This window comes from Pyrus communis, chromosome 1 (assembly GCF_963583255.1).
Source record: "Pyrus communis chromosome 1, drPyrComm1.1, whole genome shotgun sequence".
Classification (NCBI taxonomy): Eukaryota; Viridiplantae; Streptophyta; class Magnoliopsida; order Rosales; family Rosaceae; genus Pyrus; species Pyrus communis.
The window spans coordinates 35,309,105-35,323,563 of record NC_084803.1 but is presented as its reverse complement, the minus strand read 5'-3'; the positions used below and the strand labels follow the sequence as shown (position 1 = coordinate 35,323,563).

The window sequence follows — 14,459 nt, the reverse complement described above, 5'->3', positions numbered from 1 at the left end:
CTGTCAATTTGTTCCCTTTTAAATTGTTTCAAAATGTAACCACAGCTCGAATAAATTAGTGAGCTGCACTTCCAGAGTACTATTTAAATTTCACCAACCAAAGAAGAGAAATTTACATTTTACAACCCTAACGGTCAACGGAATTAATCCTTACTAATCACATAGCCAAGAGAATATATGTTCGTCATGAGTTTTGTTCGCAATATCAATTTCCAACAATGACCACTCATGACCCATGGCAACCAAAACAACACATTTATAATTATACCCTTTCTCCATCAATTTTTTTCCATAATTCATAAAATTTTACGTCTCATACAACTGAAAATCCGTTCATATTAAACGAACTCAAAATTTCATTTCATAATTTTACTCATATCCACCAATAATAAATGAAGAAAACTTCACGGTCTTTCCACCTTTTTAAATTATACTAACCAAATCATAACCTCATTTTATGATTCCATTCTCACTCGATGAATTTTCATACGAAAATCCATTCCTGCTATTTGGAAATTTACATCGTAATTATTGGTAATCCCGCTTCCCATTACTTTTGGCAACACGAATACCAGAAATTATGACCATAAACGATATTGGCACAATCAAATATCAAATTTCAAGCCATAACTATCGTGGCTAACAAAATACTAGAATTTCACGCCATAATTCATTAATGGCAAACCAAACCAATCAATTTTATAATTATAAACTTTTCTCGTCAATTCTCCTCATCAAGCGCAAAAACTCACTGGAAAACGTTTATATTAAATGAACTCAAGATCTCATTCCATATTTTCATTCATGTTCATCCATAACCACAACATATACTTTTTATTTTCATTCGATAAATTGTCATGACTTTAATGAATACCAAATTTCCAATCACAATTATCATTGCCAAACATTTTAAATTTCTAGCCACACTTCTCATTGTCAACACAATGATTCCACCACCATTTTCTTTTATCTCCAACAATGACTAGTAGGCTATAAAAAATTGTAATATACATGGCCAATACACATAACACTTTCTTTTTCTTTTCTTCTTTTTTTCTTTCTTCCCATCTACGGGCCTTTTTCCGCCCAATTTCACATTCACGTGCCTTTTTGCCCAATTCACATATCCACCCTTATATCCACGGGCCTTTTTACCCAATTCAATTTCTCAAGTATCAGGTATAATACAAATTCTCCATATACTTATCACCACTTCACAATCACATTAGCATTCAACATTTTCATAATACATAGCCTAATATCGATTCAATTCAAGGTTAATCCAAAACTTTAATCAAATGCTCATCTTCGAAGCTATAACATGAATACGATATTTTAAAATTTTCCTACTCCCATTCAATTCAAAGCATCATAATTCACAGTATATGCATTCCACATAATTTCCGTCATACTCCTAGAACTTATGAAACAATGCAATATAAACGCAAATCACAATTCCCATTAACGAAACTTTCATATTTACCAAGGAAATTGCATCACAATCATAATACAATTTATATATGTATTTCACATATAAAACATGAATGCCACTTTATTCCTAAAAATATGAATTAATGCAACCACAATGCATGTCATAATTCACACCAACAAGACTCACGAATAGTGCATCTCGTAGAGTAGGATCATTTGCTTTGATACCATTTTGTCATGCCCCGCCCATAATTATTTGCTTTATTTCGGGTCTTAATTCTAACTCTCCAACCAATATAATTCCTATAAAATTAACCGTGTTTTTAATTACCATAACAATCAATTAAGTTATCAACTTAATTCCCCAAATTCTTCTATCAAGCAACCTCTAATTCAAAGATTAATTCCTGAATATTTAATCTTACTGGTATTATGGCTACATCTAACGTCTCGTTATACTGCCTACGTACCCTAAACAGGGATCAAGCCATTCGTAGTTCACAAATTCCAATTCAATTAAACTTTGATATTTCTACACATTACTAACAATCACCATCTAGCTTCAAACAAGTGTATTACATTAAATTCTTAATAAATTTAATTCCAAAACAACAAAATTAGCCTAAAAATGCAGCGTCGACTCCCTAGCCACGTGTTGCTGCTGGTGGCAATCAACCGCCCTGATTCGCCGAAAAATATCAACTATCTCAAAAAATTACCAAATTTTATAGAAAAGTAGATCTCAGTGAAAGGAACAACTTTGATACCTGCGACCAAGCCCAATTTGGTAGGGAAACACCTTGAATCGGCCACGAACTGTCGGAAACCCTTGAATTTAGGCGTGTTCAATTCGACCTCAAAGTAACTCCGACGCCCCTAAACTTGTATGGGCTTTGTTCCACACCTCAAAGGGAGTCTAATGGTGGTGGAATTGGACTTAAGTAGTTTCAAATTTTGGGTAATTCAAACTCAAAGCCGCCGCACCCACCGTGCGGTTTCTACCCATTTCAAGCTCAAATCCCAAGATTTTTGAGGTGTAGTAGGAAGAAGGAAGGCTATGGAGGGTTTAACAATGGCTAATTTGATGTAATTCGCAGGAAAAAGGGCGAAATCCCACCAGAAAAGAACAAGAGGGCCGATCGAGTAAGGTCTGATACTCGGGTTGCAGGATCCCCCGCCCCCCTTCTCTCATTTTTCCTCCCTTCTTCTCCCCCCCATTGGTCCTCCTCCCTTATTCTTTTTCCTCCTTTTTCTCCTTTCTATTCTTTTCTTTTAATCACAACCATCCCTTTTTGTTTCTTCCTTTCATACCAGCCACACAAGTGGCTTTTTCACATGGCTCCAAATTTTCTGGAGCCTTCTAAAGATACTTAAAATTACCAATTTATCCCCGACTTTAAACGTTAATAATTTCTTCGTTTGCGCCTATGCATTCGTGAGATCGAGCTATATTCAAGCATATAAATTGTGACCTCGAAGGGTCTAGGAATTTTAAATAATTAATTTCCAAACTTTAAACCTTGTAACTAGTTTAATTTAAAATTTAATTGTCATATCCCGGCCTAGGCCCCCACCACAACCCAGGTTTGACTCTACCGTAGCACAATATTATCCGCTTTGGGCCCCGACCACGCCCTCACAATTTTGTTTCTGGGAACACATACGAAAATTTCCTAGTCGGTCACCCATCTTGGGAATGCTCTCGTCTCGTACTCGCTTAACTTTGGAGTTCCTACGGAACCCGAAGCCAATGAGCTCCCAAAAGGTCTTGTGCTAGGTAGAGATGAGAATATAAATATAAGGCTTACATGATCCACTCCCCTGGGCGATGTGGGATGTTACATTAACTCACATCAATTATTATAAATTCTCGAAAAATCAAATAAAAGCTCAATACTACAATTACGTTAATTGTAATAATTTCCCAATTCTATTTCCATAACCATAAATTGATTTATTTTCAATTTTCTCTACGTATTCATATATTTAAATTTTTAGGGTTTACAATCCTAAAATGAAGTAGTATAGTTTATGACAAATTCACTATCCTAAAGGTCTTTCTCTCGACTAATATAAATACACCATTTTAGGGTTCATCTAAGGTATTCTGATATTGGATACATGCATTCATATTACTCCTAGCTTTCCTGCCTACTGTTTGAGTTCTATAAACCCTAACTAACTTGACCGTCGGAGAACCTTTGGCTGGTACCACATCGGTACCTTTGGGATTTCATTATTTGTTTGCTCTTTCTTATGATGACCGATCAAACACTATTCCAGGGACGACGATGCGCAAATTTGATTCCAACAAAGTCTGTTGAGGTGAAAGTGTTTGAGGCAGAGAAAGAGAAGGAGAGGGATGAGATAGACGAGAGAGGAAAAGGTATGGACTTTATTCAAGTACTTGATGATTCTGAAGATGAGAGGGTGAATGAGAGGCAAAGGACAAGGGTTTTCTGAGGTGACAGAACATTCGATGCAGTCGGAGCGGGATGCATTGAGATTAACAGTTTCTTCAAAAGAAAGTTCTTATTTGTTATCAAATGACGAATGTAAATTTACGCAATAACAACTGTTTGTACGTGCAAGCAAAAAGTCAGCACATGATATGCACTAATTGTTTTATTAACACCCCACAATCTTATAAATGCACTCCACATTTTTTTAATTTCATACGTACTTTCCTATTTCACCCCCACAATCTTATACATACATTCATAATTAAAATTAAAAAATAAAATAAAATAAACAACACCTACAACCACCTCCACAATCTTAAGAGTTCCTATTCTCAGCCACCACCATGGCAGTATAATTAAAATTTCTACCTCAGTAGTTCAATTGTTTCAAGTGTGCAAGAATAGATGATGCTGCCATGCTAAATAGGAAAACCCAGCCACCATCATGCCCACTTTAACCTTACAAATATCTCAACCAAACCAATGCTACAATATAGCAAGTCACTTCCTTTCTACACAAGATTCCTTCTCTTCAATTCGATATCATGACCCTAAATTTTTGATATTCAAAAATGTTTTTTTTTTTTTTTTTTTTTTTTTGAATAAACGATAATCTCTACACTAAAAAGGTGAGAGAGTAGGTTAAGTATTACAATGAACTTGCCATATTATATATGTGAATGTTTAGGAAGGACCAAACTGTTAAGTATCCTAAAAACAAGGGTGCATAATGTAATTATGAAAAAACTGAAACCCTAATATGCCTAGGCAACTCACGCGACTGGCACGTGCAAGCCCATCTCTCATTGGCATCAAATACTAAACCCTAGCAGCCAGCCCTTCCCCACTTCTTCAAGCCTGTTCACCTTCGGCCGCAGAGAGCGAGAGAGAGACAGAGAAAAAGCCTTCGAGCAGCAGCGAAGAACCTTCAATCGTCGAAAATGGTGGCCCCTAAGAAGTCGAAGAAGACCCATGAGAGCATCAACACCAGGCTCGCTCTCGTCATGAAGAGTGGCAAGTACACTCTCGGCTACAAGACCGTCATCGATTCCCTTCGCAACTCCAAAGGCACATTTCTTATCTCTTGAAATCTCCAATCCTTTTGATTATTTGCTAAATTGTTGTGATTCGATTTGTGTTCAATTTCAAGTTTTGCGATTTGGGATTTTGTTTTGATTTTTTGGAAAATTGCAGGGAAGCTGATTATCATTTCCAACAACTGCCCACCTCTGCGGAAGTCAGAGATCGAGTACTATGCTATGCTCGCCAAGGTTGGGGTTCACCACTACAATGGAAGTAAGTGATTCATTGAAGGTTTATATGGGATTTTATTTTTATCAGATTTATCATACATTTGAAGTAATATTTGGAATTACTTTTTTGTTTATTCATTTGGTTTTTTATTTGTTTTTGTTGTGTGTTATTGTTAGTGTTAGTTTGAGATGGGTAGTGTTTATATGAGAGTAAATGGCTGTTTCTCGACTAGAAAGTGTTGAAGAAGCGAAAGTAGACGTTAAAATTGTGATAAATTCAAGGTGTGTAATAAGGTGTTTGATTAGTGATGGAAAATGAGGGTTCACTGATTGAAGAATGAAGGACAATCCCAGCAATTGCTGACTTTGACGATAGAAAGAGAATATGGATAAGCATTATAGAATATGATTCTTGTTCTCATTTGTCGACTTGTTGTCTCTTGATTACGAATCGAGATGGTTCTGGTGTCACCGGCTCTCATTGAAACTGTGATTGCTGGTACGCAGAAGGTTTAGATTAATGGGATATGTCTTGGCTGATTGATGTTGCAACTTATCTCGCTGTGTCAATTAGTCCATGGTGTATGATTGCCTTGGTCATCTTACCTTACCCTATTGGCTCTTGGATTTTCACTGGACGGTATACTTTGTTGTGGGTATTCATCAGTTCCTCCATTCACATCATATTCTGTGTTTGCGTGATTTAGGAACATATATCTTCCTTCCCTGAAATATTGGTTTGTTGTGGTAGAATGTTGTTGCTTAGTCTAGTTGAGTTACTCTTAGGTCACAATAATCTCATTATGTTCGATATTCTCGCATGCATAAAATGCCTTTTATTTATCGTCTAGTGCTGTATCCTGTATGGAATAGGAATGCCCTTGACTGATTTGTTTTTCGGGTCTTTCTTCATGCTCCCATGTATAACATAAGTATGATCATATATACTACAGAATGCTGAGTCTTATGCTTTTATTCATTTTATGTTAATAAAATGAGAATTAGTTTGCCTACTACACTTGCATCTTTTCATCTGGCTTACCATTTGTTCTGTTTTCAGACAATGTTGAGCTCGGCACAGCATGTGGAAAGTATTTCCGGGTGTCTTGCCTTAGCATCATTGATGCAGGTACTCCATAGTTTTCGTATCATTCTAAGCGATTTGTTTGCCGACCTGTGAAAAACTGATTTGGCTAACTTTGTCATTTGGTATTATCTTCAGGTGATTCGGATATTATCAAGACGCTGCCTGGTGGTCAGTGAAGGAGAGTAGGATGATACCTCTATGTTGAGTGTAGTGTTTTGTTTTGAGACTTGCCCTTTCTTTTCTTTGAATGAAATTCTCGATTTTCTTTGACAATGCTGTCGTGTTGCTAAGTTTCCGAATGCTTAGGGTCTACTATATGTGTAAGGTGATCTTCGTTGTGACTTGATGCATGGCATCTTGAGACTCATTAAAGTTAATTTTGTTACATTAGATATCCCATTCGGTGTTTTTCATTCGAACCTTGAACTGAAATGCTTACGCTAAGTAGTTAAGCAAAAAATAGCATAGTATGAAATGCTGGATAACAAGATAGGTTTCAGTTTGGTGTGGGATTTTGCTTCTTTAGAAACCATTTTTGTTCACAAGTGCTATTGAATCTATTGATTAAGATTCAGGTGATTACTCTTGAAGAAGCATTTTACTGGTTTTTTTTCAGAAATCATTTTTATTGGCAAGTGTTTATGCCAAATACAAATGTTTTTTTTATTATTATCAAAGAGCATTTTTAGTCGTTCCAAAAGCAATCCCAAGCAGGAGGTTTGCTCACCCGTGCACTTGGGTTGTGAGCACGGTGTACATAGTATTTAGGAAACGTATTTTTACCATATTGGTATAGATAGTGTATAGTTATTATACAGAATACGGTGGGATACATCATCAATATGGTGGTTTATGTGCAAAACAGTGCATGGCGATGGGTCGTGGGTGAACATTTTTGTCTCAAGTAGACCCATAAGTGCGACAATAGTTGGCCGTGAGTGCTGTCCTGCACATCAAAACACAAAAAGTAAGGGTTAGATTTAACTAAATGGATTTCATTTGATAAAATTTCAACCGCTTACCCGTGAAAAATAATGTGCTGAAAAGAATTACCGAGTTCTTCAACTTGGATAGGAAAATTTGATTCCAACGTGATCCAACAAAAAGTCGGGCCTGGTTGGCCTAACACCAGGCCAGCAAATGCCTTGCTCATAAGTCCATTACATCTTGGTTCTAGCTTGGGCTCGTTATGTATAATAGTGGAGTCTGGATCTTGCTTTTGAGGCTGAATCAGGCTTCTGGGTTGGCCCTTTGGACCTTTGTTACATCCAGAATTAACAATTCATCATCATTTTCAAATATTCAATCTGTTTGTACAAAAGTTTAGGGAAAGATGATGATTTTTTGGCATCTAGAAGTATCAAATGATTTACGGATTGTAGATCCCTTTTGTACCTGAAACTAGCAGACATTTTTGGCTTTTATCTTCCATTTCAAACACAATTCACTCGCTTCACTCAAATCTTACTATCTCAATCTTCTTTTCAATCTTCCAGCACCACAATCAAGCTATCAAAATTGACTTCGTAATAGAATAAGAGATTAATAATATTTGAGTGACATCTCGATTGTTTAAATTGAGAAGAAAATGTTATGCTCATATTGATAAAGAAATCTTAATGCAATGTTTTGATGGTATAAAATCTCGTTGAAGACAATTGTAGCTTGTAAATGTAGTGAGTTTTATTCAAATTCATGAATGATAATAGTGTTGTTTAATATTAAAGGTTTTTGTTGTCTTTTGGAGGACTTTTAGATCGAGATGAACTTGGGCTTTGCAAGAATCCTTTTGCCTCCCTTGGTTCGCTTTCATACTAAGTCCCGGAATATCTCGAAAGAATTAGCAAGTCTTAGAAAATATCCTGGTTAGATCAAAGACATCACAATTAAGCAAATAATGGCTTGCTCAAGTGAGGCATGGTGTGGAAGTTAGAACCTTATCAGTTTAGCATGGGAGATAGAGAGTTTGCATAGTTGCCTGGTGTTCTAGGTTGGGTAAACTGGGTTTTCTAAGGTTCTAAAAGGGCTTCTGTTAACATAAAGGGTTGAGGGAAGGTTAGGGAAAACCCTAAGGTTGCAGGGAGATGGTTTTCTCGAAGGTCCAAGAATGTTTGCAATTAGAGAGTGATTTCCCTAGTTTGGTGAAGTACAACCTTGAATCTCCCTCTAACGTTCTATGTTCTATTTCTCTCCCTCTTTGTTGTTCCCTATTTTTGTATTTAGTTCTCCCTTTTTGTAGGTAAATGATGCTTTTCTAGACTTCCTACGGAATATCTAATTAGGGCTAGGTCTACATTCCTCTTTCTCCTGACATAATTGTGACCTTCCTTATTGATATAATGCAAATGAGTGTTGCTGCGCTCGTGAAGACTGCGCTGCGCCTCCTTCCCAAAGCACTGCTTTCTTAGGTTAGTTTCCACAACCATTTCGCGACTTTCACTCAACGTTCATCCTCTCTCTTCATTAAATGCATGTTTTGCTAGGCTTTCACGTGAAGTTAAGGCTTAGGGTTTGGTTTCTTCCTAACTAGATTGGTTGGCTTGCTAGGGAAAAAAGGAAACTAAGTTTGTTCTCTCGCAAACTCACCCATGTGGACTTTAAAGATTATGGGCTTGGATCTTTGGGCACAAGTAGCCATAGTCTTCCATAATTTTGACTCCTCGTAGGCCCAATAAACTTCCTCAACCATCCACATCATAATTCACTTGGCAAGCCCTATGCATGTGACTTGGATTTACGTTAGCGTGAACACTAATTAGCGTGATAAAGCGTGGCGTGATAAATATGCATGGATTTGCATGGACATGACATGATTTATCCAAATGTCCGGTTTAATTAGTATAGCGTGGCATGATTGTGATTATCTTTCTTTTTCGATTCCACACCTTTGCATGTGCTTAAGCTTGGCTTAGAACTTGTGTGACAATTGGGTTTTGAGACTTGATTGGACTTGAATATAACGTTTTTGGGTCTCAACATTGTCTAGAATAACTCTTTTTTAACCTCGCCTGCCTTGGACCAAATTCCTCAATCCTCCCCTGAATATAAGAAAACATTGCATTAATTTGCGTGTAGATGGCAACCAAAATCATATGATAAAGTTGATTTATCAATATGTCATCATGTTTAATTGTTTATAAAAATAAAAATGCTAACGGGACTTGCTACCTCACAGTTTAGGGTGCATTATTGTGATCCTATGTAGATAATTTTCATACCAATATTATAAAAAATTGTGTAAAAAACATGAAATGATAGAAAATTTATATAGTTTCACTTTTGAAATAGCATTCTTAGCATTCATCTTATATATATATATATATATAAAAAAAAGGAGACAATACCATTGTGTTTAAATTTCTTTTTGTCATCTCTTTTTAGAAAAAAGGAAAATATGGCTTTTTCCTTGGATTTATCACATTATCTAAATGCCAATCTCCTCCATATTGTTTCAGTTCTATATCTAAAATCTCAAAAGACGTACCCCAGCCATCTACAACTTAAATTCATGGTTTTCCCCGCAGCATCTAACCTACACAGTAGTTGAACCCTAGAACCAATACATAATTAAAGTCGAAATTTAATCATTTTTTATGGAAGTTGAAATTTAATCCTCAACACATTAAAGTTAGTCGAAAAACCAAGAATATTGAAGTCATAATTATCTCCGAATTTGACATGTTCACATAAAATACAGTGGTGCTGCCAATGCCAATTTTTTCATAGACAAATGAGTTTAGGGAACATTTTAGTAATTTCTAGAAATATTTTTAATGTTAAAATCCAAAACCTGTAGTATGGTTTTGATGTATTACATGCAACGGATCAATGAATGATTAAATATACGGTAAAAAATCGAACCAGTAAAACTAGCGATGTGCACTATACATGGATGCATACTAAAAAAACCTCTTTTTAAGACTCTAAAGCCGATAGGGCATAAGTTGAACAAAAAAAGCATATGAATTTGTGTGGAATAAAATTCCCAAAATGACTGGACATCTCAAGTACTACGCAGAGTCATACTCGGTTATCACGCTAATCCCTAGAACACAATTGCCTATTTTTAGAACTCATCACACAAATCCTCCCTCTCAGAGACGGATAGGATAGGCAAGGCTAACAAACACACACTCCCGTTACGTTTAAAAAGAAATCCAAAAACGACGGCACTTTTATTTGTTTTTGTGTTTTTTGACTCCCAAATTCAAGTAAAAGTCTCTATTAAAACAATACACAAACAAAAGAATTTCTCTTGGTGACGGTGCCACTCTCTCTTTCTTTGATCATTATGAGTTGTGTGGCTTCGTACCCTCTTCTTCTCCACCACCTCTATCAACATCCCTGTTGTGACTACACAAACAACAACCCTACTTATCATCTACATCTTAATCCTCTTTCATCCTGTAAGTTTTTCGTTTTCGTAATCGTTCTCTTATGATTAGATGGAATCGAGCTCTTGACTTATCGTCATCATTAATTGAGAATCATTTTTCTACAGTTGTATGTTTATCTTTTAATGTGATACGAAGGAATCGAACTCTTGATTTATCAAAATTGTTAACTCCGAATTCTTATTTAATTTTTTTTTTTTTTTTTTTTTTTTTGAGCTGCATTGTGTGCTTATTCTTGAATGTTAATTTTGTTCTTTGTTCATGCCAACATTAATTTTTCATTCAGCTTATAAATGTGCATTTGGATATGAATTCGTTGAATTGGCAGCTCACTAATTGATTTCCTTGTAATTAATCTTTTGAATATCGGCTTTCACTGTTGGTTAATTTCCATTTCTGGGTCATTTTTTATTCTTTCACATTGCCTGAATTCAGTGTTTTTTTTCCTGGAATTAATATCTGCTTCTTAATGTTTAAAAGTGAAATTATTTCTTCTTAATATTACCATCTCCTTTAGTTGCTAATCGGTAATACAAACAAAATTGTCAAAATTCATCACCTTCATCACAAAATCATGGTCTCACATTTAATATGATATTAGTTTATTTATTTATTATGTTTAATTATTTGCAAATTATGGTTGAAGCAAACAATAACATTAAAAAACAGAAAGTAGGGATGCTAGTTTGCAGGTTTGCATGCTGATTTGTATACCTGCATAATTTGTCTCTCGAGTTCTTCGGACGCATATACGTTTCCTTTTGTGTTTTGTGCTTCTACCAATTGGAGGATTCTCTCTCCTCCTCTTTGAACGGTTACGGTTAAGTCACGTCAACGTTTTGTGTTAATTTTTAATAGCCAAAAGAAGACAAAAAGCAATGTGTTAGAGGAAGAGAGGGAGGGAGATGGAAATAAGAGGGAAGAGAATTCTATTCCCTCCCAATTTAGTTTTAGTTTTTATTTTTTATTATTTTTATTATTTTTGAACAACCAATTTAGTGTTTTGTTTTCTAATTTTATATAATACGGTTCTCGTTGGATGGCATACAGTCATGCATTTTGGGTCGTTGACCATGATTCATGAGCCACGACGTGATTAGGTAATTTCAATCAAGATAATGTTAGGAAGATCAAAATTTTAAACTAAATTTTACAAACTAAATAACATGGATTATGCTAGGGATAAAGTGTTGATTAACGTGTTTATTTCTTATTGATGACACATAATTTAGTTTACAAATTTAATCTACCTAGTATTACTAATTCATACATATAGCCATATATGCCATGAAAATTGCACGTGTTGCAATCCACAGACCATGTGTAAGACTAAATTCAAAGTTATTATTATTTTTGAGTAAAAAGAGCAGTTAAGACTAAGAATAAAATGTGTAATATTAATTGTCAATAAATGTTCAAATGAATCTGATTGTACATTTTAGAATAAGAATATGACGAGTTATACATTGAATTTCAAATGAATATGAATGTTTAAATAAATTTGAATGTACGGTATAAATTAACAATCTAATGTGTCATGCATTGAATTTCAAATGAATTTGAATCTTCAGTCTGATAAACAATCTAACATGGCATGCATTTTTGATGAATTTGAATGTATAATTTAGATTAACAATTTGACGTGTTATGCACTGAACTTTCAAAAAAATTAAATACTTGGTCTATATTAACAGTATAAATAGCAAAATTCGAATGTGCCTTGTTCAAATTCACAGTTTGGCAATTAATTTTTTTTTTTCTTTTCATACAATACAATACAATTTGTAAAATTTTCTTGACAACCCTCTATTTTGTTGTATCATTTCTAGGTTTTACTTATTTCAACTATTACTTATTAGCAATATTTACCAAATATTTACACTTGCAGGCTTAACAAATTTTCTTTTGGTTTCTTGTTCTGAAATTTTCCAGGCAAGTCACAGTGCAACACATCAATTTTATCAGATTTTGCTTCCTGAATAAAGCCAAATATTAATGTCACAAATATTAGCTGGCTCTCTCTATCCAATACACTCATCTCTGTAATTTCCAAACCATCATTTAAACAAATCAGCCTGAGAGATCTCTGCCACACTGTCTGTATCTGTCTCACATAATGCACTTGTATAATAACACTATGCAGATCACCAATGAGCCTCGCCCATGCCAAAACCAAACTCCAACCCGCCTGGGATTTGGTTTCAAGGCCTTAATCCTAGACCCCAAAAAAAACCCATCTCATAAAACTTGCTCCATGACGCTGTCCGACTTGCTATCCCCAACTTCCTCTTCTCTTTTGTGTGGAGATTACATTGGAATGGAGAGCTCGACTGACGTGCTTAAGGACGGTGAGGATCATCAACTGCTACCGAAGGTGACCGGAAGCGGTGGTGATGGGCATGATGGTAATTTTGGTCAGAGGGTAAGGAGTAGGAGGGAGCAAAAATGGGCATTGAAGAAGGAGTTTCCACCTCCTATACCTTTGTTGGCACGCACTGAGAACTTGCCTTCTCGTATGCCTTGGGTGTTGAAGAGGCATTGCACAGATGATGGGAGATTGGTTCTCACGGAGGAGAAGGTTAGGCATCATGAGTACTTCAGGGCTCATAGGTCAAATGGCAGGCTCACTTTGCAGCTTATACCGCTTGATGATGAGATTTTGATTTCCCCGTTTGCTTGCAATGGGAATGAGAACGAGAATCATAATGGGAATGATGATGATGATAATGATGTTGGTTATGGTGGTGGCGACGACAACGATGGTTGTGAAGATGATGACGAGGATGATGTGGTTGAAGATAAAAAAAAAAGTGGGACTGGGCCATCAGCAGCTTCTGCCGGGAAGTGCTTTAGTTTCAATAGCGTGGGAACAGGTTCACCCTGCATATTTGGAGTGCCAGTGCTGCCAACCATCAGGCATGTTCACAGTTAGATTTTGATGATACACCGTCACTTTAATTTTATAGGTCTTTATATCATGTCATGTGACTCATGTGTCCATGCTTAATATTGTTGTTACTACTAGAGTCTTTATTAAATCTTTATTTGTCTTTTGAAATTTTCATGGGTTGTCATGATCTGTAGGTTCATTGCAGGTAGGACTGATGTGGAGGGAAATTTTTTCGCATTTTTTATTGGTTTTGTTAGTAATTCTTGTCTGGAGAGATTATGTTGAGGATGTTTCAGTTTTCGTGTATTATTTTTCATAAATGCCATGAACACAGGAACCAGATGTGTTTGCTAATCAACTCGTATATTATTCAGATTAGGTATAAGAAAACTGTTAAAAATGCGTCCAATTTTTTCTGTTTCAGTATTCTGTGGCCATTTTAGGAATGAGAAATGGATTTGCAAATGTTGACACTTGGAGAATGATAGTCGATCGGGGAAAAACTTTATTTACATTTTAGTGTTTGTTTTACATAGCAGTAATATTTTTATAAATTAAAATATTTACTTTATTCAACAGTATCTTTATTCGATTTCATAAAACTTTCGATTTAGCTATTTAGTATTACAGTCTAATAATATTTTTCTTCACTTGTAAGCGATAATTGTTAGCTTGGATTATTACAAAAGGTGAATTTGAACCATATTATTATGGCTAGTCCAGTATAAGGCTTAGTCCACTTCTCTACCCCTTAGTGTAGATAATATCATTTATGGAAAAAAAAAAAAAAAAACAATAAAAAACAAAAAAAAACTTTCGATGTATAATGGAGGTACTAATTTGATTGTAGAAAACTTCATCAATACATTCCCCAAGGGATAAGGATGGCAAAGGCAAACACTTCTGTAAAATATAACGCATTCTCAAAAGTGTCCATATATA

The 14,459-nt window shown here is 35.4% G+C and overlaps 2 protein-coding genes across 2 annotated transcripts; both read left to right on the top strand.

Annotated features, from left to right (window-relative positions):
- The first annotated feature begins 4,734 nt into the window (after positions 1-4,734).
- LOC137747244 (large ribosomal subunit protein eL30-like) lies at positions 4,735-6,627 on the top strand. Its single transcript, XM_068487319.1, has 4 exons — positions 4,735-4,961; positions 5,088-5,189; positions 6,207-6,275; positions 6,369-6,627. Exons 1-4 carry the CDS (start codon positions 4,835-4,837, stop codon positions 6,407-6,409), a joined length of 339 nt encoding a protein of 112 aa, XP_068343420.1. The 5' UTR covers positions 4,735-4,834; the 3' UTR covers positions 6,410-6,627.
- A 3,904-nt stretch (positions 6,628-10,531) lies between these two features.
- On the top strand, positions 10,532-13,802 carry LOC137729989 (uncharacterized). The gene is made up of 2 exons (XM_068469054.1): positions 10,532-10,639; positions 12,560-13,802. The coding sequence occupies exon 2, from the start codon at positions 12,744-12,746 to the stop codon at positions 13,557-13,559; it is 816 nt and encodes a 271-aa protein (XP_068325155.1). The 5' UTR covers positions 10,532-10,639; positions 12,560-12,743; the 3' UTR covers positions 13,560-13,802.
- Positions 13,803-14,459: the final 657 nt, after the last annotated feature.